This window comes from Panthera tigris, chromosome A1, assembly GCF_018350195.1.
Source record: "Panthera tigris isolate Pti1 chromosome A1, P.tigris_Pti1_mat1.1, whole genome shotgun sequence".
Classification (NCBI taxonomy): domain Eukaryota; kingdom Metazoa; phylum Chordata; class Mammalia; order Carnivora; family Felidae; genus Panthera; species Panthera tigris.
Window position 1 is genome coordinate 11,643,540 of NC_056660.1, and position 24,672 is coordinate 11,668,211.

The following is a 24,672-nucleotide window of genomic DNA, read 5'->3' on the forward strand; positions in this document are numbered from 1 at the left end:
CCTATCCCCCTCCCCATATCAATATAGATATTTCCTCAGGGTTGAGTCTTGGTGTCTCAGCTCATCCTACATGTTTTTCTTAATCTTGTAAACCCATAAAGCATGAGCTTTATGACCAAAATATTTTCTGGCTTTGATTTTCTTTAAAACTTCAGATCTATATCTTTAGTTACCTTTTAGACCAAAATTTTTTCCCCAAGACTTGACCTCTGTATGTTTTTTCCCTATCTCCATTATGATGAGAGCAGAGATTTTATATATTTGCTTGTCATTGCATTCCTAGTATATGGTATAGTATATTGCACCAAGTAAATTCTCAGTAAATAAGTAATTGACTTTCAAGGAACAAAGGCTTTGAATCTTGTAATCATCTACTTCTCTTTACGTTGTTTTTTTTTTTCTACTTCTCTTTTAACATCATCCATAAGTCTTTGAATCAGTTCTTGTTTCCCCATGTTTCCCCATTTTCTCCTTACTTCTTATCTGGAATGTTGTAGCAGTTTTTTAACTGGTTTTACTGTATTTGATTTCTCCTTTCTGGTCTGTATTGCCTATTGTAGCCATCATTTATTAGAACAGTTCTGGTCATTCATTCAGCAAGGATTTCCAGAGTGCCTGCTTTGTGCTAGGTTCTCTAATAGATGCTAGCATAAAATGATATACTGTCCTTCGCTTATAGGGCTTATGGCCTAGTAAGAGACATAGAATAAGTTCACTAAATATGATGTGATAATGCCAATTATGATATGTTCAAAGTTTTCCTAGCTGTAGGGGGAGGAGTCTTGCTCTGGTTGGAGAAGTCAGTGAAAGTTTAAACATAGACTTAATTAAGGTACATCATTTGCTTAGTAGACAAGGGCCAGTAAATATGTCATTCTGAAGAAACAGCTTGTATATATATTCACAGAGATACTTCAAATCTCTGCTTCCAGTTCTATTGTTTATAAAACTGAAGTGCAAACTGAGTAAACCTGCCTCTTTGTTGGCTCTTACCTTTTCTTCCTTAGCTCCCTTTACTTCCTTCCACCTTTTCCTTCAGTCACAATTCTAGATCTTAAGTTAAATTCTGAACTTTCTTCTCTAGATTGGTAACACATTCTACACTGTTCTCTCTATCCTTTTGTTCTATACATTATTACCACTTCATCCCCATTTACCTGTAGAAATGGGGTTTCTTTTGATCTTATATTTTCCAAGCTTGTTATTTCTGTTAGAATAATTATAGAATTTACTGTGATTTAAATATTTAGGGAGATGTTTGGTTTTTTTTTTGGTAGATTTGAGATCTATCTTACTCATTTTGCCCGATGGTCACTGCTAAAGAGTTCTGCAAATAACAGGCACTTGACAAATTTTACCTATGACAAATTTTTGACCACGTAGATGACTTTATTCTACACAGGCACCATATCTACATTACTTAGTTGCAGGGTGTGGTCACAATTGTATATCTATTGTTAGGAATAATGAGCATTAGCTTTTACTTGTGTCGAGGCAAGGCAGAGACTTTTTTGTATTCCAGCTTCTGTAGAAAACTGGGAATCCTGTCACATTTATTTACTATCCTCTGAAATGATTTGTCCTGGGCCTTTGCTAAATATGTATCTTCTTTGGTTGAAGGAACACAGCTATGACCTTGGTTCTTCTCACTAATCTACCTGGAATTCATTTTGTGTAAGCTGTGAGGTATAGGTATGATGTTATTTTTTTCCTTTTCCTTCCTCCTTCCTCCTCCTTCCTCCTCCTCCCCCCTCATCCCCCCCTTCCTCCTACCTCGTTTATGTATTTTTGAGAGAGGGACAGACTGCAAGTAGGGGAGGGGCAGAAAGAGAGAGGGAGACACAATCTGAAGCAGGCTCCAGGCTCCAAGCTGTCAGCACAGAGCCTGACACAGGGCTCGAATCCACGAACCATGTGATCATGACCTGAGCTGAAGTTGGATGCTTAACCGACTGAGCCACCCAGGCACCCCGATGTTATTTTTTTCTATATAGGTATTAAAGTATCCCAGAACTTGAATGAATTATTAAAATTTCAAACAACTTTATTGAGCTATAATTTATATAGTGTAAAATTAATAAATTTTATCCCTTTCAAGTGTACAGTTCAATAATTTTTTTTTTAGGCAATTTACTGAAAAATGCCATCATCACCATAATCCAATTTTAGAACATTTTCATCGGTAAGATCCCTCATGCCCGTTTTCAGTTAATCCCTCAATGGATCCTGTTGGGTTTTTTCATCTTGAGCTCTCTGTAGCATCTAGTACTGTTGGCCACTCCTTGTCTTGAAACATGGTATACCCCCTACTTTCTGATACAGCTTCCTTCCAGATCTTCTCCATACTTCTTTGGTCATTCTCACATTCCTTTGTAAGTTCTTTTTCCTCTCCCTATTTCTTAAAGATGTGCCTTCTCTTATCTCTTCTTACTTTATAAGACTTCCTGAATCTGTCATCTGTGCCCCTGGTTTTAACTATCACTGAGGATCCCCACATCTGTCCCTAGCTCAGACATCTCTCTGGAAATCTAACTGCCCACTGACCATTTTCCCTCCTCTTCTTTTTCTTCTTCTTTTTCCTCCTCCTATTCCTCTTCTATCTCTTCCTCCTCCTCTTCTCCCCTGCCCCCACCCTCGACCCAGCAGATGGGGCAAAGCATTTTATTTCCCAAAGGCTACCTGAAAATCTTTTCTTTTTTTAAAACAGATTTATTGCTCTATAACTGATACAGAGAAAAAACTGCATATATATTATATACAACACCTATGATACCATTACCACACAGCTATCACTTCTAATAAAATAGCTATTACTTCTAAAAGTTTCCTTGTGCCCCTTTGCTTTTTTTTGGTAAGAACACACTTCACATGAAATCTATACTCTTAACAAATTCTTTTTAAAAATATTTTGTAATGTTTACTTTTGAGAGAGCAAGAGAGGTAGCGCACATAAGCATGAGTGGGGGAGGGGCAGATTGAGAGAGAAAATGGAAAGCAGACTCCAGGCTCTGCACTGTCAGCACAGAGCTCGCTGTGGGGCTCCAGCCCATGAACTATGAGGTCATGACCCGAGCCGAAGTCAGACGCTTAACCCAGTGAGCCACCTTTAGGTGGCCAGGCACCCCTACTCTTAAATTCTTAAGTTAGTCCTAAACACTGACTTAGCTATAGGTGCCATGTTGTATAGAACATCTCTAGAATTTAACTGTCTTGTATAACTGTAACTTTACGCTCATTGAATAACTCCCCATTTTCTCCTCCTCTCATCTCCTGGCAGCCACTATTCTATTTCCTGCTTCTATAAGTTTGACTATTTTAGATACTTCTATAAATGGAGTCCTGCAGTATTTGCCCTTCTATCACTAACATATTTCACTCAGCATAATGTCTTCCAGGTCCATCCATGTTGTTGCAAATGGTAGGATTTTCTTCTTTTTTAAGCCTGAATACTGTTCTATTTTAAGTATATACCACTTTTTCTTTATCCATTCATCTATTGATGAGGATTTGGATTTTTTCCATATCTTGGCTATTGTGAATAATATTGCAGTGAATATGGGTATGCAGATACATCTTAAGAGATATTGATTTCCATTGTTTTCTGGATATATACCCAGGATCATGATTTCTGGATTGTATGGTAGTTCTATTTTTAATTTTTTGAGGAACCTCCCTACTGTTTTCCCTACTGGCTGCATCATTGTATATTCACATCAACAATGTACAAGAGTTCTTTATCTTTCACATTTTGTCAACACTTGTTAGCTTTTTTTTTTCTTTTTCTTCTTCTTCTTCTTCTTTTTTTTTTTTTTTATAATGGCCATCCTAACAGAAGTGAAGTGATTCCTCCTTATTGATTTGCATTTCTCAATGGTGAAAAATCGCTTTCTTCTAAGATCAGTAACAAGACAAAGATGCCCAGTCTTGCCACTTCTGTTCAACATGGTACTGGAAGTCCTAGTCAGAGCAATTAGACAATAAAGTAAAAGCAAGAAATAAAAGGAATCCAAATCAGAAAGGAAGAAGTAAAATTACCTGTTTATAGATGATGTGAAAACCTTAAAGATCCTGCAAAAAAACCTTTTAGAGCTAATAAATTCTGTTAAGTTGCAGGATACCAAATCAACATGCAAAAATCAGTTACGTTTTTATATACTAACAATGAACTGTGGGAGATGAACAAAAGAATTCCTTCACAATAGTATCAAAAAGAAAAAAAATGACTTGAGAATAAACTTTATCAAGGAGGCAAAACACTTGTGTACCAAGAAGTAAGACACAAATAAATGGAAAAACATCCAGTGTTCATGGATTGGAATATTTAATGTTGTTGAAATATTAGGCAATATTCGGAACTTTTTATCTTGTCCTCTCTGATCTTTTCTTACTGTTGTGCGTTTCATATATTAATTTTCACGTATATTAATTTCACGTAGCTCTGTTTCCAGGCTGTCTTTTCCATTGATTTTTTTTTTCCCTCCTGCACTAATGCTACATCATTTAAATTACCTTTATAATGGGTTTTAATATCTGATAGAACAAATCCATTTAGAGTGTTTTCTTCTTTAAGTATCTTGCTATTTTTGGCCTTTTGCATTTACATATAAATTTTAAAATAAATTTGCTATAGTTCTTTTAAAATCAAAACTTGGATTTGATTGGATTGTATTGATTCCATAATCACAGGGAAGATTTGCTATCTTTACAGTATTTGAGACTTCCAACCCAGCCCATGATATATCTTCATTTATTTAGGTTTTCTTTCATTTCTGTCAGTGAAGCTTTATGATTTTCTCTAAAAGCACATCTTTTGTTAGATTTACTGCAGGTATTTTATGCTTTTCTATGTAAATTGCATTTTTAAACTTTTTAGTTGCTGTCCATATGAATACAATTGATTGGTTTGCTCTTAAGCCTTCTTATTTTGAAATAATTATAGGCATAAAGTTGTAAAAAATGAACATAGAATCCTATGAGCCCTTCAGTTATCTTCTGCTGGTTGTGACATCTGATGTAGCTGTAGTACAATATCAAATTAGGAAATTGACATTTGTATAATATTGTTAATTAAATTACTGATCTTACTTTGTTTTCTCAAGTTTTTGCACAATATTTTCTCTCTCTCTCTGAGTGTATGTAGTCCTGTGTACTTTGATCCTGTGTATAGATTCTTGTCATTACCATCACAATCAAGATACAGAATTATGAAAGAATTCTCTCATGCTACCACTCAGTCTTATCTGTGTACCCTGGCAACCACTAATCTGTTCTCCATGCCTATAGTTGTCATTTTGAGAATGTTAAATTAATGAAACCATATAGCATGTAACCTTTTGATATTACAATAAGTCTAATGACCATAGATTATTGCATGTGTCAGTAAGTAAGTTTTTTAGTAGTGCGTTTTATGGATCTGTCAGTTTAACTGATCATTCCTTGAGGAGCTTTCGATTGCCTCCGGTTTTGGGGTGTATGAATAAGCTGCTATAAATATTCTTATACAGGTTTGCATGAACACAAGCTTTCATTTCTGTGGGAAAAATTCCCAAGAGTGAAATTGCTGGTTTGTATGATAAAGTGCCTGTTCAGTTTTATGAGAAACTGCTAGATTATTTTCAACTATGTTTGTACTATTTTACATTTCTACCAGCAGTGTCTAGATTCAATTTCTTTGCATCCTTGCCTACATTTGATGTTGTCGCTATTTTCTATTTTAGCCATTCTAATAGTATATAATGGATTTTTTTTCCTTAAGTTGTTTTTAATTTGCATTTCCCTAATGATTAATGAGGTGAACATTTTTTCATGTGCTGATTTGCCATTTGCATTTCCTCTTCAAATGTCTGTTCATGTCTTTTGCCCATTTTGTAATGGATTATTTTTTTATAGTATCTTTTTAAGACTTGTTTATATAGGCTAGATACATGTGCTCTGTCATATATGTATTTGCAAATATTTTCTCCAATATATAGCTTAACTTTTCTCTTAACAGTTTTTTCACAGAGCAAAAGTTTTTAATTTTTGAAATCCAGTTTGTCACTTTTTCATTTTATGGATCTTGTAGTGTCATTTCTAAAAACCCTTCTAGTCTCAATAGTGAAGATATCTTCCATGTTTTCTTTTAAAAATTTTTGTTTACATTTTCTATTTAAATCTTTGGTGTATTTTAAATTAATTTTGTATAAGATATGAGACACTTAGGTCAAGGTTTTCTTTTTTTCTTTTTCTTTTTTTTTTTTTTTTTTCCGAGTCTGTGTTTATCCATTGCTCCAGCACTATATGTGGAAAAGACTATTATTGCTTCATTCAGTTGCTTTACCACCTTTGTAAAAACAACAACAACCCCCCCCCCCCCCCAACACACACCAATTGGGCATACTTGTGCAGATCTCTTTCAGGTTGTCTGTTTTTTTTCTACTGATCTATAGGTCTGTCCCTTTTACCCACATCACATTGTATTGTTTATTGTACTATATAAAAAGTTTTAAAGTTGTGTAGAATGATTACCTTCTACTTCATTGTTTTCTAAAATTGTTTCATCAATTTTAGTTCCTTTGCCTTTCTGTATACATTTTGGAATAGGCTTGTTTCTGTCTACAAAAAGTCTTGCTGGGATTTTGTTAGAATCTCCAAACCTGTAGATCAGTTTGAGGGAAATCTGACATCTTTACTATGGTGAGTTTTCCCATCCATGAACATGGTATGTCTTCCATTTATTTAAATTTCTGTGGTTTCTTTCATTAGTATTTTATAATTTTCAGCATACCAATCTTGTATATGTTTTATTAGGTTTATACTGAAGTATTTCATTTATAGTAGGAGTGATTGAAAATAGTATTGTGCTTTTAACGAAGGTTTCCATCTGTTCCTTGCTAGTATATAGAAATACAATTGATTTTGTATATTGAGCTTTATATTCTGCAACCTTGATGAATGAGTTTTTTATTTTTTATTTTTGTAGATTCTTTTAGAATCTTCTATGTAACAACCATGCCATCTGGAAATGTGGCTTCTATTTAATCTGTGTGGCTTCTATATCCTTTATCTTGCCTTAGTGTGTCTGGCTAGGGCTTCCGGTATAATCTTGAATAAGAGTGGTAAGAGCAGACGTATTTGTTCTGTTTCTGATCTTCAGAGGAATTATTCAGTCTTTTACTGTTATGTATTGTGCTAGCTATAGGCATTTGATGTTTACATATTGAGTTTTCTACTCTATACCCTTGCTAAACCCAATCCTCTCTCTCTCTCTCTCTCTTTTTTTTAGTTTGTTTGTTTTGAGAGAGACAAAGACAGTGCGAGTGGGGGAGGGGCAGAGACAGGGGGGAGAGGGAGAGAATCCCAAGCAGACTCCATGCTGCTGTTGCAACATGGGGCTCGATCCCACAAACCGTGAGCCAAAACCAAGAGTTGGACACTTAACCAACTGAGAGCCACCCAGGTGCCCCACTAAACTCAATCTTCTTAATTCTGAGGTTTTATCTGTAAGTCCTTTTGTTGTTTCTATGTACATAATCATATAGTCTGCAGACGGTAGCTGTTTTGTTCCTTCTTTTTTTATCTTTATATTCTTCATTTCTTACTTTGTTGACTACCATCTTTATTACTGGGTCAAGTAGAAGTGATGATGGAGGTATGCTTGTGTATGTTTTGATCCTAAGTAAAAATCTTCCAGTGGATCATGATTAATGGGCCATCAATAAACATGATTTATGGTGTATGGTATTTGTAACACCCGACCTTTCTCAGATAAAGGAAACTCATCCAGTTTTTAGTTTGTTAAGCTTTTCTCTTTTTTGTCTTATAGTCTTGATGTTGAAGTTTTCAAACTTTTTTTTTCTTTATTTATTGAGATTATCACATCATTTTTCTTTTTTTGTCTCAGTTTATTTGTTTTGAGAGAGCACATGCCAGCAGGAGAGGGGCAGAGAGAGAGAATCCCAAGCATGCTCCCCACTGGGAATGTGGAGCTAGAGCTCATGAACCATGAGATCATGACCTGAGCTGAAACTAAGAGTTGGATGCTTAACCCACTGAGTCATCCAGGCACCCCTTGTTTTTCTCTTTTTAATCTGTTAATATGAGGAATCTAACCTTGCATTCCTGGGATAAACCCAATTTTTAATAACGTTGCTACATTTGGTTTCCTGATATTTTATTTAGGAATTTTGCATCTTTGTTTATGAGCAAGACTGGTATGTGATTTTTCTTGATTTTTCTCATTGGGTTTTGATATGTTGTGCTAGTTAGTTGTATAAGATTAGTTGGAAAAGATTCCCTTGTGTTTTGAGTCTTTGGAATTATTTATGTGGCATTGAAATTATTTCTTCCTCAGTTATTTGATAGAATTCACTAGTAAAGCTATGTAGACCTGGAGTTTTTTCCTTATAGGAATATTTATTGATTGTTGATTAAGTTTATTAAAGGTATTTTTTTTCTTGAGTCATTTTTAGTAAGGTACAGATTTTCTTCATATTTGAATTTTCACATGCTGATATGTCAAAAATTTATGATTGTCTTCTGAGTTTTTACTTTATTGATCATATACTTGTTTTCTTTTGATTCATTCATTATTAGGAAGTATACTTACGAAATTTTTAATGTTTGGAGATTTTTATTTTTTGTTGAAGTAGAATATAACTGAGGAAAGTGTAAAAAATTATGTTGTCTAATATTGTCTAGCTCTGTGACTTTACACAAAGTGAAAACAGTTCTATAACCACCATCCAGATAAAGAAGTAGAACATTACCTGTACCCAATATAGCCTCTTTATCCCTCTTTTAGTTACATTTCCTACCAAAGATGCTCAGTGTCTTGACTTACCATAGATTGTTTCCTTGATTTTGAACTCCTTCAGAAATGTAAGCTTGTGTCGGGGGCGGAGGGGGGGGGGGTTACATAATAAATGCTAAACAATATTCTAAATACTATATGTTTACTTACAGCTTTCAGTTTTTCTTTGGCTAATTTGTCCTTATTCCAATCTATTCTTGAAAATTATATTCCTTGGATGTAAGCTTTAGCTTTGCAATTATAGTCTTTTCCCGCATTGAGGATGGCATTTTGCTGTCTTCTGGCTTATATTGTTGCTACTGAGAAGCCACTTACTAGTTTAAATACTGTTCCTTTCAAGGTAATATGATGGCTTTAAGGTTTTGTTCTGTAGAATTCTTAGTATTTTGAATTTAATTCTGTTTGCGTTCTTGAATTTATGGATTGATATTTTATGCTGTTTTCCTCTGACAGAGGTCTCTTTCATGTTTTCTTTTGATACTCCCGTGAATCATGTTAAACTTTTCTGCCTTCTGTATATTCTTTTGACCTCTCTTCTAGTTGACTAATTCTGATAGCTTTTTCTAATCTGCTAATAAGTATGTCCATTGAGTTTTTAGTTTCAGTTTTTGCATTTTTTATTTTTAGAAATTCTACTTTTCTGGTTTACTCTGTATAATTATTTATTCCTTGTTATGTTTTTAATGATAAATATAGTTTTGCAATTTGTTTAATAATTTGTTCAATAATTGTAACATCTGAAGTCTTTGTGTGTCCTGTCTTGGTGTTTGGTATTTCTGCTGATTCTTTCTCATAGTGTCATGTTTCTTCAGGTTCTTGATTATTTTTGACTTGATAGTGCTCATTTTGACCCCTGGAAACATCATAGTGGGGATTGTTTGAGGTGCAGAATTTTACTTAATTAGGTGCTTGGAGGTACTACCACTCAGGGGTCACTGAGTTCATATGTTGAGGTTCTCTGGACAACTCAGGTAATATGAACCTCAGCAAACGTGCAGGCCCATGGCAAAAACTAATTAGCTGTACCTCCCTTGTATCTATGTTGCCTTGCTTAGTACCAAGGCAGCTTTCTCTGCTGTCCCCTGGTGATGGGGGCATGGGCACATGTTGATTTCTGGCTTATCTTTGTGATTTCTTTTGGAGATGGGGTAGTCTGCATTGATGTCAGGAAGGTCTCTTTGATATTCTACTTTGACAGGTTGAAATTTACTTCTGTCCCTCTTGCCTCATAAGACCACCAAAACTGAACTCTAGATTTGGCAGGGTTGGCAAATGGCCTTAGAGCCTAAATGGATATAATGTTCCAGTGCTCCATTTACTATTCTCAGGTCTTGTATTTGGTTTTATTTTGGCCAAGTAATTTGTGATGCTTTAAAAAACATGCTTATTTTGGTTTTTTTTCCCCCTTATTATTTATAATTTTTGTAGTTGGAGGGTTAGTGCAAATAACTTAGCTTGCCAGTAGTGGAAATGGAAATTAACATACAGTTGAAAAAAATTGGGGAAATGTTTAATAAAATGTTTTTCGTTAATTAGAGAAGTGACCTACTGTAAATTAGGAAGTAGTTATAATAAATTACTTGGTGGGAAGATAGGTAACTTATGTTTATTATTAATTTTGTTTATACTTATTTTTTCGTTTGCATCTAATAGTTTTCTTATTTTAGGGGTAAAAATATTTCCATCATGGCTCATTCAAAGACAAGGACCAATGATGGGAAAATTACTTATCCTCCTGGTGTCAAAGAAATCTCAGATAAAATATCTAAAGAGGAAATGGTGAGACGGTTAAAGGTGAGTATAATTGTGTTACATTTTGGGGGCATCTGTTTAGGGTGGGCTGTTACCTGTGGAAATCACATAGAGCTGTATTTTATTAGGGCATCTGAAAAACAAATGAAAGCTAAAAAAGCAAATGAAAGCTAAAAATGGCTTTCTAGGGCTTCCTATACTTGAGCATAAAGAATCAATCTGTAGTACTCTTTATATTCTTTGTTGTCTGTAGAGAGTTCTCCTTTGTTCTATATCTCATTTATTTTAGAAAACAGCCATTTTACTCTAAGAAAGGAAGTTTACGGTCTTTGTACTGAGCACTTAGGCTGTGTTTTACTTTCTTGTAAGTTATTTTGAGAGTAGGTTAAAGTGCTTTACTTTTAGCTTCTCTCCCTGCTTCTGACATGCAGCAATGAATCAAGATTGATGGTGAACTTCCATAGATGAGGCAGTCGTTGTATGGCTCTAGTCTCTTTATATGTGTTTGAACAATATTTTACTTTTGCTTCAGGGCAGTGATAGTCCCTGTGATTATAAAATGATTAAAGGAGCAGAATGGCCAAAGAGAATGTTAAGCTAATTCATCAGTTAGTGGACATGTTTTTATTTTTCAGCATTTTTTCCCTTCTAGATTATATCTACCTAGACGTTTATGTTGCTTGATACATTATTATTATTTATCCAGTATTTTAAGACTGGAAAACCTACCTTAATTAATAATTGAAGGCCTAGGAACCTTAAAGCAAAGTACTGTTTTATGGGTATTGCTGCATGGTTTATTCCTAATGCTCGTAAATTTCCTATAAAGTCTTAGTATTATACCTTTATGCATAAAGTATTAGAATGTCAAAAAATATCGGAAGTTTATTATTCAAAGGAAAAGACATCTTTGAGCACATTAAAAATGCCAATTTGTGTGTGTTATATCTACTTAGGAACTTGTGTATGTTTTGTTAAAAATAGTGAAGCTACAAGCCCTTTCTATATCACATGTTCCATTTTCTGTGTATCTACATTCTCTTCATCTATTGACTTTTTAGAGAAGCGAATATTCATTTATTTCCTCAGATTATATTTTAGCAGTGATAGGTAAACTTCTCTATTGTTTGCTAAGAAAGTATTATTAAATGCAGAAATTATACTTAAAGGCTGATTAACATTTAGTGTCTTGTAGAGATGTTATTTTCTCAGACATCTTTAATAGACAACTTAAATGTGAGTTACTGAGTTTTATAACACCATTTGAGTTGTAGACAATTTTGAGGGATTCTCATTATTTAGCCCTTGAGTAAACTTTGTTAATCTAGGTGGAATGATTTCCACAGTGCTCACATTTAGTGTTTGTAATATGTTTTCATTATTTTGTTGACATCTATGCCCAGAAATCTGGTTAATATACTTTTCCTTCATTTTTGTTTCCTAATTTATACTTATACTTATCCATATTTTTAGCAACCCTCTTAGAGAATTATAAAAAGGATTTAATGTGGGCTGATGGTAATTTTTGAAATGTACAATTATGGGGATAAGTTTTGTGAATTACAACAATTTGTTAACAGGTAAGGTGTCATTATATAATTTCTAGGGTTTCCTATAACATTTTATTCAAAGTATACTGAAACTCTTACTTTTTGGTGAAGAGATTCTAGAGAAAGTAATGGTCTCCTGCATGTGGGTCTCTCTTTTTTTTCTTTGCCTCTTTTCATAATATGCGTAGGCTGTCAAAGCATACATCTTACATCAATAAAATTAATAAGTTAGGAAGTAACTCTGGACCTCGTGCCCTTAAGCTAACTGTAGTGCCCCACTAGCAGGATTAGTCTACTGTTGTTTCTGGTGTCTGGCATAATAGAACTGAGGGTCTGCCCTCTGAGGAACACTGTTCCCTAGCAACACATTAGATGATTTATTACTCAGAAGTCTAGCTCTCTGGCAGAGTAGAAATCCTTGTGTTTTTTAAGGACCAACTCATAGCTATTGATACTTGGTGGCAGCCCTACTTGTTGATTAGTATTCGCAGCACCACCTAGTGGATGCCAGGTGGTTACCTTTCCATTAGAATTGTATTTAAATGTGTGCTCCTGTCAAGTTAGGCGATTTAAAGTCTCATTTGAAGTAAGAATAGTACAGATGGAGGGTTCATTGCGACAACTGGTACTGAAATTAGAGAAAGCTTTTTACAGAACTCAAATGGTACCAATTCTCACCATTTTTATTTCTGTCCTGCTTCCTTTATGTAAATGTTTTTGAAAAAGGAACCATTTCCTATAGGTTATTTCTGCTCACTCCATACATGTCAGTGAGTTCTGCTAATAACTATCCATGTCATATTCTCTTTTACAGTGGCACAAGAAATATTTTGTTGGATGCTGTGGTAGTCACTTCATGGTAGCTTTTTAGTGTTCAGGAATGCATCTTCATCATCCTTTCTTAAGTATATTTATATATTCTTTTTTAGCTGAAGATATAAATCTGTATATCTGGAATGGTTTATGGCTCAGATGGAAAAATAAATTGTTTCTTTTCCTAAGAAGTATAATATAAGGATTAGGTATATTATCTATAAAAAAGGGGCGCAGTTTTTAAGAAGGACATACTCCTTTTAGTCCAGTTGTAAAAGACCAGAAATGCCATGTAAGGCTAGTTGTTTGGGTTTTTTTTAAATATCTATATAATTTATTGTCAAGTTAGCTAACATACAGTATATACAGTGTGCTCTTGGCTTTGGGAGTAGGTTCCTGTTTTTCATCACTTATATACAACACCCAGTGCTCATTCCAACAAATGCCCTCCTTAATGCCCATCACCCATTTTCCCCGTCCCCCGCCTCCCATCCCCATCAACCCTGTTTTCTCTATTTAAGATTCTCTTATGGTTTGCTTCCCTCTCTGTAACTATTTTTTTTTTTTTTATTTCTCTTCCCAAATGGTCTTCTGTTAAATATAAGGCTAGTTTTAAACTTATTTGGCAAGCAGGTAAATGGGTAAATGATGGGTAAATGGAAAGTATTTTAGTCTTTTAAAAGAAAAGTTATTTTTCTGTAGTTTTAGAAGGATCTGTTCTCTCTGAGAGGAAAAATGAAAGTACTTTATATTAATTATTTGGAAGTTAATCTTTGCAATTAATTTGGATGTTATTTCAAATGACTGTATTTTTGCATGAAAGATTTCATTATTTCATTATTTTATTTTTGTACAGATGGTTGTGAAAACTTTCATGGATATGGACCAGGACTCTGAAGAAGAAAAGGAGCTTTATTTAAACCTAGCTTTACATCTTGCTTCAGATTTTTTCCTCAAGCATCCTGATAAAGATGTTCGCTTATTGGTAGCCTGCTGCCTTGCCGATATTTTCAGGATTTATGCTCCTGAAGCTCCTTACACATCCCCTGATAAACTAAAGGCAAGTACTGACTTAAAGAACTTAAAATAGTAACTGGTGCTTCTATTTATCTTTCTAACTAAAATGGGAGTTAAGGTATTTGGATAATTTCTTTGGATTTTTCGACATTACCTGCAGCAGTCTTTTATTAAACAACTTTACTTTTTAAAGACCCCCCCCCCCCCCACACACATACCCCATTTAGTACTTACTTTTATTAAAGAATTTTGATCCTTAGGGTAAGAAGTAGATTAGTACAGTGTACTCTATACTTATTATAGTATGTTATCATTAGCTCTGTTTCAGCAACACTTGGAGGGGGATACTTTTCCCTTTTGAACATCCATACTGAAGACCATATTCATTATTTAAAACATGGTATTTAATATAAGCCTGAATGTATACCATATGAATCATTCATTTAAAGGAAGGTGTGATTGTGATGTGAATTGTTTGGAAGACAATACAGTGAACAAAATTTTAATGAAAAGTTAGAAACGACTCCTAGTACCTGTTTAAAGTAGTCGTAAGTAAAGCCATATGAATGGAGAATCTTTAAAAGAGGAAAGAAAAAAGGAGACTAGCATGATTAGTCCAGCTGCTAGAAAGTGTGAAATAACTAGAGCTGTGCAAAAAGAAATTGAATAAAGCAGGTTAGAAAATGAGAAAAACCAGTAATAATAAAAGATAATTGTGGAAACTGTGGGTTAGAGAATGAATCCATAAGAAGATTATTAATACCCAGTGTGGATAAAATGACGGGCAGTTTAGGTTTATTTCATTTAATAAGTATTGATGTTTTAATTATGTGTCAGGAACTGGGTTTACAGTGGTGAAAAAGAGTCCTCACACAGCCCCTAATTTCATGGAGTTGCTTCTTGATAATTGGAGTGAGGAACTTGCTCATTTCATCAAGTCTGCCAAAATTCTAGCATGGAATGCCCAACCTGCTTTGGTCGTAGTTGTTTAATATTTTAACTTGGTAAAGAATCTCAGGATAGGGGCAGTATTTGTCACTTAAAGGTGGAATTGAATTGTGAAATTTGAGAATGGTCAGAGGTTTAAGTAGATAACATGAGCTGATCTGTGGACTTGTGTACCCAGGTATATATTTTATTTTGTAATTATAAACCTCTAATTTGGAGATGGGATGTGGGCTCTTCCTTACTAGTGTGTTGTTGGCATTCTGATGAAGAGGAAGGTCTAATTTAAGAGTACTGCCACAGGTTTCTTCTGCTTCTTGTGAATTTCTCAGTTTGCATCATCAGTAACCTATCCTAGAGCTTTTGGGTAGTGAAAAGTCCTCCCAAAAGAATATTACACATCGGTTCTATTTATAACAGGACAATTTATAGGAAGAATATTGAGGAGCTGAGACTAAATTAGCATCGTTTTGGATTATTCCATCGCTGAAAAATTTAAAGTATCTTATATTTTCTGTTCATATTTTTTGGTCTTATTTTAAATGCCTCTTTTTTTTCTTTTGTTGAGGTAGTACTTAAAATTTAATCATTTCAAGGATGTTCTCTAAATATTTATGGAGTAGTTTTCACTATTGATTAACATAAAGTTTATATTTTTCTTTGTGGTAGCAGCAATAGAAAACTGACACATTGATCCTCGTATTTCCACTGTCAATTTATTGTTGTCATCAGAAAACCCTTTTTATACATCTGGCTTCATGTGTAATAGGTCAGTGATTGTTGTAGAGGTTATAAATGATTGTTTTCTTTCTATCTCCAGGTAGTCAATGTGGCACTTAGTTTTCTCTTAATCACACTAGGAGGGTTTATTCACAGAGGATGTATTTTGTTCAGTATTGCTATCAAAGTAACCATTTTGCAGGTTGTACTTTTCATAGTATTTTTTTTTGAAAAGCTAGTCAGTTACCTGTATCTTTCTTCTCCTTTAAAAATATTCTTATCATTTTATTTCGAAGAGAAATATTTTTTTTCTTAGTATTGATTGATTAGCATGCTTCCTTTGCAGAATTAGCTTTTTTAATTTTACCCTTTCCTAAGATCTTAAAAGGCTTATCTCCATAAAAATTGCCTTAAAGTGACATTGAACCTATCTCTATCCAGGTACAAAAGGAAGACATAGTAAAAAAATCAAAAGCCAGGAGATGGGGATAGATCAAGAAATGGTGGGGAAAAACAAGTAATTACAATGATTAGGTAGGAAAGCTTTATAAGTTAACTTCTACAGGTCTTTTTAAAATTTCTAAGTTTCTGTGATCTAGTATATTTTCACTTGGTGATTTATTTTGGAATTTTAAGTTTCCCAAACTGTGTTTTTGCTGTATAATTATCTATATAGTCTGTTCCAGCAAACCTAATTAGTTCTCAGTCACTGCCACTTTTGTTATACTCATAATAGGATAAATTTTGGTTTACTAGTTTTTGGGTCTAGTTTTTTAACTTGCTTTAAGATGGAGGTTTTTCTGTATCCAAGAGCATGGTAAATTATTTACTGTTTTCCTGTGAAGGGCAATAAGATGTTTAGTGTTTCCATATGGTAAGATTTTTCTAAGAAGTTCCAGCTAAATACAGTTTTTCCCCCTGGTTCTTTATTATGGTAGATACACATGAGTGCTGAATTAGCTTTAGGAGTTTAGTGAATATTTTTGCTTAGCATTCATAATCTAAACAATACTTTGTCTCTTTTTTTGAAGGATATATTTATGTTTATAACAAGGCAGTTGAAGGGGCTAGAGGATACAAAGAGCCCACAATTTAATAGGTATTTTTACTTACTTGAGGTAAGCAATATATCTTGAGATGATATTTCAAATTGGGTTTTTTGCTTGTATATTTTTACTAATTAAAGTGTTTACCTTTCGCTTTTTTTATTTCTTATTTTTAGAACATTGCTTGGGTCAAGTCGTATAACATATGCTTTGAGTTGGAAGATAGCAATGAAATTTTTACCCAGTTATACAGAACATTATTTTCAGTTATAAAGTAAGTTCATTTTACTAGGCATATAACTAAATACATAGAATTTAAAACCTATAGGTGATTATGCATTAACTGTTTGTTATGATGAGTATTTGGAAGGTTCTAAGTAACATTAGAACTCATTAACATGGGGCACCTGCGTGGCTCAGTCTGTTAAGCTACTGACTCTTGATTTCAGCTCAGGTCCGTGATCTCACGGTTAGATCAAGATCGAGCCCTTGGTCAGGCTCTGAGCTGACAGGGTGCAGCCTGCTTGGGATTCTTTCTCTCTCTCCTCCTCTGCCTCTGCCTCTGCCTCTGCCTCTGCCTCTGCCTCTGCCTCTGCCTCTGCCTCTGCCTCTGCCTCTGCCTCTGCCTCTGCCTCTATCCTGCTTGTGCTCGCTCTCTCTCTCTCTCTCAAAATACATAAATAAACTTAAAAAAAGCCTCACTAACATTATTTTTATAGATGTTTTAAAAGTGAATAGAACTTAATTTGTAAGGTATAATACAAGAGTGGCATAAGGCAGTCTATATAGCCAAAATAAAAAAATTTTTTGGATTATATTTTTTATCTTTAAATATTATTGGCTCCTTGATTCATGTAAATAGTTGAGTTTTTGTGTATTCTTTAAAATTATCTACTAGAATTAACTTCGCAGCAGTTTGATTTTCTGAATTTAAGGCAAAACTAAAGTTGATATTTGATTCAATTGCTTTTGATTGTGAGACTGGTTTAAAATTAGGGAAAAGTAATCTAGGAAATACAGTTTAAAATATATTTTGGATGCTCCTATAAGATTTGGGATACAGGGAAGCTTTAAGTGAATATATGGAATTTGATTTGATATTTTAGTATAATGTTTTATAAAGTAGTGTTCTTCAGTACCATGTTATGATTAAATTCTGTACACTTTATTTTTATTATTTTTGAGAGAAGGCGTGGTCCTTTGTGAAGTTGTATATATCCTAATACTTCATGTTGTACTAGTGTTAGGAAAATGTTTATGTGCACATGTGCGTGAACAAGGGACAGGTGGGAAGGGGCAGTGGCGGAGGGAGAAAGAGGGAGGGGGAGGGGGAGAGAGGGAGGGGGAGGGAGAGGGAGAAAGAGGGGAGGGGGAGGGCGAAAATCCCAAGCAGGCTCTCCACTATTGGCACTGTCACTGTGGACCCCATGTGGGGATTGAACTCTTGAACAGTGAGATCATGACCTGAGTCTAAACCAGAAGTCCGACACTTAACTGACCCACCCAGGCACCCCTGAATCCTGTATGCTTTAAATAAAATATCTATTTTGAATTTCAGCAATGGCCACAATCAGAAAGTTCATATGCATATGGTAGACCTCATGAGTTCTATTATTTGTGAAGGTGATACAGTATCTCAGGAGCTTTTGGATACAGTTTTGGTAAATCTGGTACCTGCACATAAGGTAAGTAGCAACATATACCAGTATGTCTAAAGCCTGTTAATATTAAGGTCAAGAATTTGTGCTTATGTTCCAAATATAATTTTTCCTGCTTTAACCTTAGTTTTGGAGAATCTGTTTTATTGGTTAATATTAATAAATATTAGTAAAACATGGTACACTTATTAGTTACTAATTAAGCAGATGTAGTTTATGTGATAAAATATCTGTAATAACTGTGTGATGTAGGATATGTTTCAAGGAGTGAGTTAATACTGCTTAGATGCTATCATATAACTTTATGTGTCATAACTTTATGAAAGCAGTTAGAGCCATAGCTCTAAGACAGCAGTAGTTAGATGGAGTGGGGGGTGAAATTAAAAGGGAAGTCTCTACTAATTTCTGGACAAAGGATATGTTCATGACAGTGTTTCTTCCCTTGGTGATATTAATCAAGACTTGTTTGTGTGTCTTGTTCTTTGAAAATGACTAACTCTCCAGTAAACAGTTGGAAATAATGGTTCTGTGAAAGGGATAAAAGAGAGAGTTAAAGAGAGGGGCCAGGAGTCACGAGTATAAAGATCTGTGCAAACTGAAGAACTTCCTGGCACGGTATAATCTAATTTCACAAGTATATGACATTCACACAAAAAGTGCTTCCATGAAGATGACTGCATAATTTAATATTTCCGGATTCTTTTTAAAAAATTTTTTTAACGTTTATTTGTTATATTATTGAGAGAGACAGCATGAGTGCAGGAGGGGCAGAAAAAGAGGGAGACACAGAATCTGAAGGAGGCTCTAGGCTCTGAGCTCTCATCACAGAGCCTGACATGGGGCTCCAACTCACAATCCAACTCACAAACCGGGAGATTATGACCTGAGCCGAAGGCAGACGCTTAACCGACTGAGCCACCCAGGTGCCTCTAGTATTTCCAGATTCTTAAAATAGTCCATCAATGCTGAAAGTTAAATACTGCAAATAGACCTAAACATTCAGATAATACATTTGTTAGATAAAAATAATAAATACCTTAAAAGATTTAAAGATAATATATGCTTCAAGGGATCAAAGGCATGAAAATAAGAGTTAAAAACATAATAGCTAGATATATGAAAGAAGTTTAGGAAAAAAGTAGAAATGAGAAATGGTCATTGAAATTAAGATCTTTATTGGGTTATAAAAGATTTTGAGAACTAGGAGATAGATCAAGGAATTACACAGGTAAAGTGAGATAAAGAAGACATGAAAAATACTGAGACATGAAAAACAGAATGAAAAGGACCAATATAGTTGATAGTGATTTCAGAACACAAAGTAGAGAGTAGAGAAGAAATGTTTAAATAGAAATTTGCTTAAAATTCTCCAGAGCTGTTGGAAAGCATGGATTTATGGGTTAGGTAGCAAAAGTCATGAGCAGAATAAATAAAAATAAATCCCAGTCCAGGAATATCCTGGAGAAATTCTAGAATGCCAACAGAAATTCTAGAATGCCAAATAATCTATAAAGCACCCAAAGGGAAAAGGCATGACACTTACCAAGGAATAAAGATTAATCTATTGCTGACTTCTCAGTAACAAGGATAGATGCCAGAAGATAATGGGACTATATTTCCAAAGTGCTAAGATAAAATAACTGTGCATGTATGTGTAGGTGTGTGTAGTCACATATCCAATTTGAGTGCAATTAAGATATTCAATACTCACTTGTCAATAGATTCTTCCTGAATGAACTATGTGAGTATTGTAGAATGATGGAAGTTGAATTAAAAGAAGGAACAAGAAATAATGATGTACAAAGAAATGCTCCAAATAAGAACTAATACATTAAAAAAAAATAGTAGCAATGATAATGATTACAGGGATGTTAACAAAATAGTCCTGAATTACTGGATACGAATAACATAATAACAGATGAGATTAAATGGCTTAATGGAGAGTCAGTGAGTGATCTAATCCTGGTGGTGGTGGGGAGTATAGAGCTACTGATTAACATCAAACTTGAAGTATTCATATTAAAATTTTCAGGATTAGAGTAAAAGAAAGAATTACAATAAATGTAAATGGTCTAAATTTGCTACTTAGACTGTCATACTGGATTGAAAATAATCCAGTGCAGGGGGGTTGGGGGGTGTTGTGCATCTAGGTGGCTTAGTCAGTTAAGTGTCTGACTCTTGATTTCAACTCAGGTCATGATGTCATGGTCCTGAGATGGAGTCCTGTGTTGGATTCTCCTCTCTGCCCTTCCTCCCTTATCTCTTGTGCATGTCTCTCACAAAATAGTAATAATAATAATAATAATAATAATAATAATAATAATACAGTTGGTCAAAGAGATAAGAACAAAAGTACTGTCACAAAAAAGTCAAAAGCTTATAAAAGGATGGAAAAAAGACTTGCCAGGCATATATTAACTGAAAGAAAACTGAAACAAGTTGTACTAATATCAGATGTAATAGTCATTACTGGGTAAAGAAGGGATTTGTACAATGATAAAACATTTAGTTCTCAGGAAGATATTCAAAGTTGCATGTATGTAGGCTCAAATATATAGAGTATAAACTGAAAGAATTACAAAGAGAAAGAAACAAACTCACCACTTGGTGGCTTATCTTAACAGTTTTCCCAATGATTATAAAGTTTGTGGGAATTTTGAAGATTTGAAACAAACAAGTTTATAGCAACCATGATTAACATGTCAAAAGAATAAATCATAATGGTTGGGGTTTTGTACATAGCAGAGCTGCTCCCTCGCTGTGATCTGTTGAAAGTCAGCCCTCAAGACAAGGGTTTTGGCGGGGGTTGGGGGGGGGGGGCAAGAAAGAAAACAAAAAAATTAAAAACAAAACAGAAACAAAAAAATAAATCATAATGGCAATTCTGAAATATTTAGAAATGATTATTAAAATGATACATATTAAAACTTGTAGGACACAGCTTAAATTTTTTTTTTTTTAATTTTTTAAATGTTTATTTATCTTTGAGAGAGAGAGACAGAGACAGAACACTAGCAGAGAATGGGCAGAGAGAGAGAGAGGGAGACACAGAGTCTGAAGCAGCCTCTAGGCTCTGAGCTGTCAGCACGGAGCCTGACGCAGGGCCTGAACCCTCAAACTGTGAGATCATGACCTGAGCTGAAGTTGGATGCTCAACCAGCTGAGCCACCCAGGCACCCTGAATGTTTTTTAAATCTAATTTTATTAGCCAAGTGTCCAATTCAGGAAGTTTATAAAAATAATCAGATTATACACTGTATACAAGGAAGAAAACAAGTACAGAAATTAAAGGCATAGAAAATACAGTACATTTCACACAAACTCAAAGCTGGCAGTTTGAAAAATGTATTAAATAGGCAAATCCATGGTAAGTTGAATCAGAAAAAAAGAGATGGTATCAATATATGGTTTTGGAATGAAATGGGGAACAACAGACATTAAAAAGCTAAAAAGACAGTTCTATGAACAATATTTTATGGTAATATATTTGAAATTAGGTAAAAGAATTTCCTAGAAAATATAACTTGCCAGAGAAAATTTTAAATAACCTTTAACCAGTAAAAGAAATAGAATTCGTTTTAAAAATTGTATCCATAAAATGAACAAAATCCCTTCCTCCCAAACAACAGTGGCAGCAATAATAAAAGTAACAGCAGCAGAACACAAACCAACCACAAAAGAACTTAAACTGAACATCAGGACATAACTCCTAATCATTTAAGTAGCATACAATTCAAATGTCAAGTACACCTTTCTAGATTATAGAAAAGGAAGAAATGCTCCACAGTTCACTTTATGAGTGGAATATAATCTTCATAGAGAAACTAGACAAAGCCAAGCAAGTTAGAAGTGTCATAGGCTAATTTAGTCTAAAGTTTTAATCATATCACATAAATTCAATATAAAATAATAACATTTGGAACGGTGTAAACTATTTATAATGAGCAAATTGGCTTTATTTTAGGAATATAAGAATGGATAAACATTAGAGAATCTTAGAGACTAAGATATTTGTGTAAATTAACAGATCAAAGAAAAAAGTATCAGTAGATGTAGAAAAAGACAATTTGATAAAATTTAGTGTAATTTATGATCAAAACCTTTTAGCAAAGTGATAAGGATATGACCCACAAAAGACTCAATGATAGAGAACAAACTAAGGGTTGATGGAGGGAGGTGAGTGGGAGATGGCCTAGGTGTCTGTATTAAGTAGGTCACTTGTCATGAGCACTGGGTGTTGTATGTAAGTGATGAATCATTGAATTCTACTTCTGAAACCAATATTGCACTTCATGTTAACTAAAATATAAAAAATAAATTTTAAAAGTGGTAAGAATATGTATGATACTATACAGAAAGTTTGAATGTGTGTTGTGTGTGTGTGTGTGGGTAATTTGACTAACTGATTCTAAAATTCACATTGAAGAGTAAATGGCCCATAATAACTAATTTTGAAGAATAGAATAGTGGGGACTTACTCTACCACCTAGTATTAAGACACTATTTCCATATCCCTTTGACTATAATCAGGCAGTAGTAGGCAACGGGACATATGGAAGTAATGGAGAGTTTACAAATAGATGCACAGTTACGTAGAAACTTCAAAGTGTGGGTATTATAGGTCATTGAAGGGAATATGTACTGTTTATTTAATGATTGGTTTTAGGACAATTGAAAATCCATATGGGAAATAATTATTTAATACCATACATAAAAGTAAGAGGTAGAATAAAGATACAAATCTGAAAAACAGATCTTTAAATTTTTATTTGAAAATATAAAGCAACATCTTAACCTCATTGTAGAAGAAATTTTTTTAAGAAAGATACAGCGAGCACAAGCCAAATAGGAAAGTATTGATAGATTTGGTTACATTAAGTTTAAAAACTTCCCTATGCTCTAAGGTACTATAAACATTGTGAAAAGACAATATAGACTAAGATATGTTATACATACAGTTGACAAAGTTTTAGTGTGTAGAATTTTAGAGAAACTCTACAAATAAATAAGGATAAAACAGCCCATTTAAAAAATGGCAGAGCTAGAATTTACAGAAAATGTCTAATATGCACAAAGAAGCATGTACAAGACATACAGTTTAAAGTCTATGAATAGGAGAATGAGTAAGCTGTAGTGTATTATGTAGTAAAATACCTAATGGCATTTAGAAATGAAAGAAGTAATTCAGTAGAAGCATCAATAGATGTAAATCTAAAAATATGCTGAATGTGAGTTTTAGGATATCTACAGCGTACCTGTTTTCTGTAAGATGTTTAAACTGGACTAGCAATTTTCTTTCAGATCTTTGGTCTTGATTGTTTCTGTCATTGCCAGAATCTCTTAGAAACATGTTTTCTTAAGATGTTTTTTTCTTCTGCCTTTTTTCTTTTCATATTTTACTGTTTGTTTTGTTTGCTGTATCCTTGGCCTTACCTGTGGTCTGAGATGTCCTTGAGTAAGTTTGCTGTCCCATAGGTGCCCCAAACTCTTTTGTCTTTCCCCACCTATGGGCCCCCTATTCCTGTTCACATTAGAACCCAGCTCATTTTCTTATGACGTGTTCTTCTGGACCTGAGGTAAAACAGCCTGTGTTTGTACTCAGCTGAACTGATTTGACTTCGGGACTAGATGTAGAATGACTATCTCCTCTCCTATCTAATAAAAATTTGTTGACCGTTTCTGTGTGGTTTACTTCATGCTGTGAATGAAATAGGAAGAGAATGTAATTTTCCTTTCTTGGAAGGGATCTTATGATCTAGTAGACTAGTCAGTCTTAAAAGAAGAAAAATGTCTTTGCCTTCTCTTTTATTCGAATTGAGTTTTAGATAGTCTTCTCATTTATGTACTCAGGAGCAGCTTTTTGAATACAGGTAATATTTTGTTTTTCATAATTAGAGATATATAATATATATAATATAATATAATATAATATAATATAATATAATATAATATAATATAATATATAATATAGGGGTTTTTTTAATGTTTTTCAGAATTTAAACAAACAAGCCTATGATTTGGCAAAGGCTTTACTGAAGAGGACAGCTCAAGCTATTGAACCGTATATTACCAATGTAAGTTTTTCTTGTAATTGGTTGTCAGATGGATTAGCCAAAATTTTAAAGATAGCTAGAGGCAAAATTTTGGCAGGTAATATTACATAATTTTAAATTTCATGTTGTTTTAATTATTAAATAATATATTTTCTTTCTCCTTCTTATTTAAAATTATTCTTGCTTAATATTTTATGGGTGGTTAGCTCCCCTCTTGTTTGTTCATTCATTTACTTCTTTCAAGTTGCCTAGAACTAGAACATCTTTAATTTTGGTTAGCAAGATACACTTTTTATTTCTAATATTACAAGCAGAGCTAAATGTTAG

General features: G+C 33.9%; 1 protein-coding gene across 7 annotated transcripts in view; it reads left to right on the top strand.

The window, feature by feature from the left end:
- PDS5B (PDS5 cohesin associated factor B) overlaps positions 1 to 24,672 on the top strand; it is a 190,580-nt gene that overhangs the window by 56,219 nt on the left and 109,689 nt on the right. For 2 of the 7 annotated variants that reach the window (XM_042997499.1, XM_015544559.2), the window contains exons 1-7: positions 5,127 to 5,379; positions 10,459 to 10,585; positions 13,763 to 13,966; positions 16,620 to 16,706; positions 16,811 to 16,908; positions 18,193 to 18,319; positions 24,286 to 24,366. In XM_042997499.1, coding sequence (XP_042853433.1) covers positions 5,354 to 5,379; positions 10,459 to 10,585; positions 13,763 to 13,966; positions 16,620 to 16,706; positions 16,811 to 16,908; positions 18,193 to 18,319; positions 24,286 to 24,366 — 750 coding nt within the window. In that variant the 5' untranslated portion in view covers positions 5,127 to 5,353. Of the gene's footprint in view, positions 1 to 5,125; positions 5,380 to 10,458; positions 10,586 to 13,762; positions 13,967 to 16,619; positions 16,707 to 16,810; positions 16,909 to 18,192; positions 18,320 to 24,285; positions 24,367 to 24,672 lie in introns of those variants that run through there. The other 5 variants (XM_007097649.3, XM_007097650.3, XM_042997690.1 and 2 more) reach the window with 3 other exon arrangements.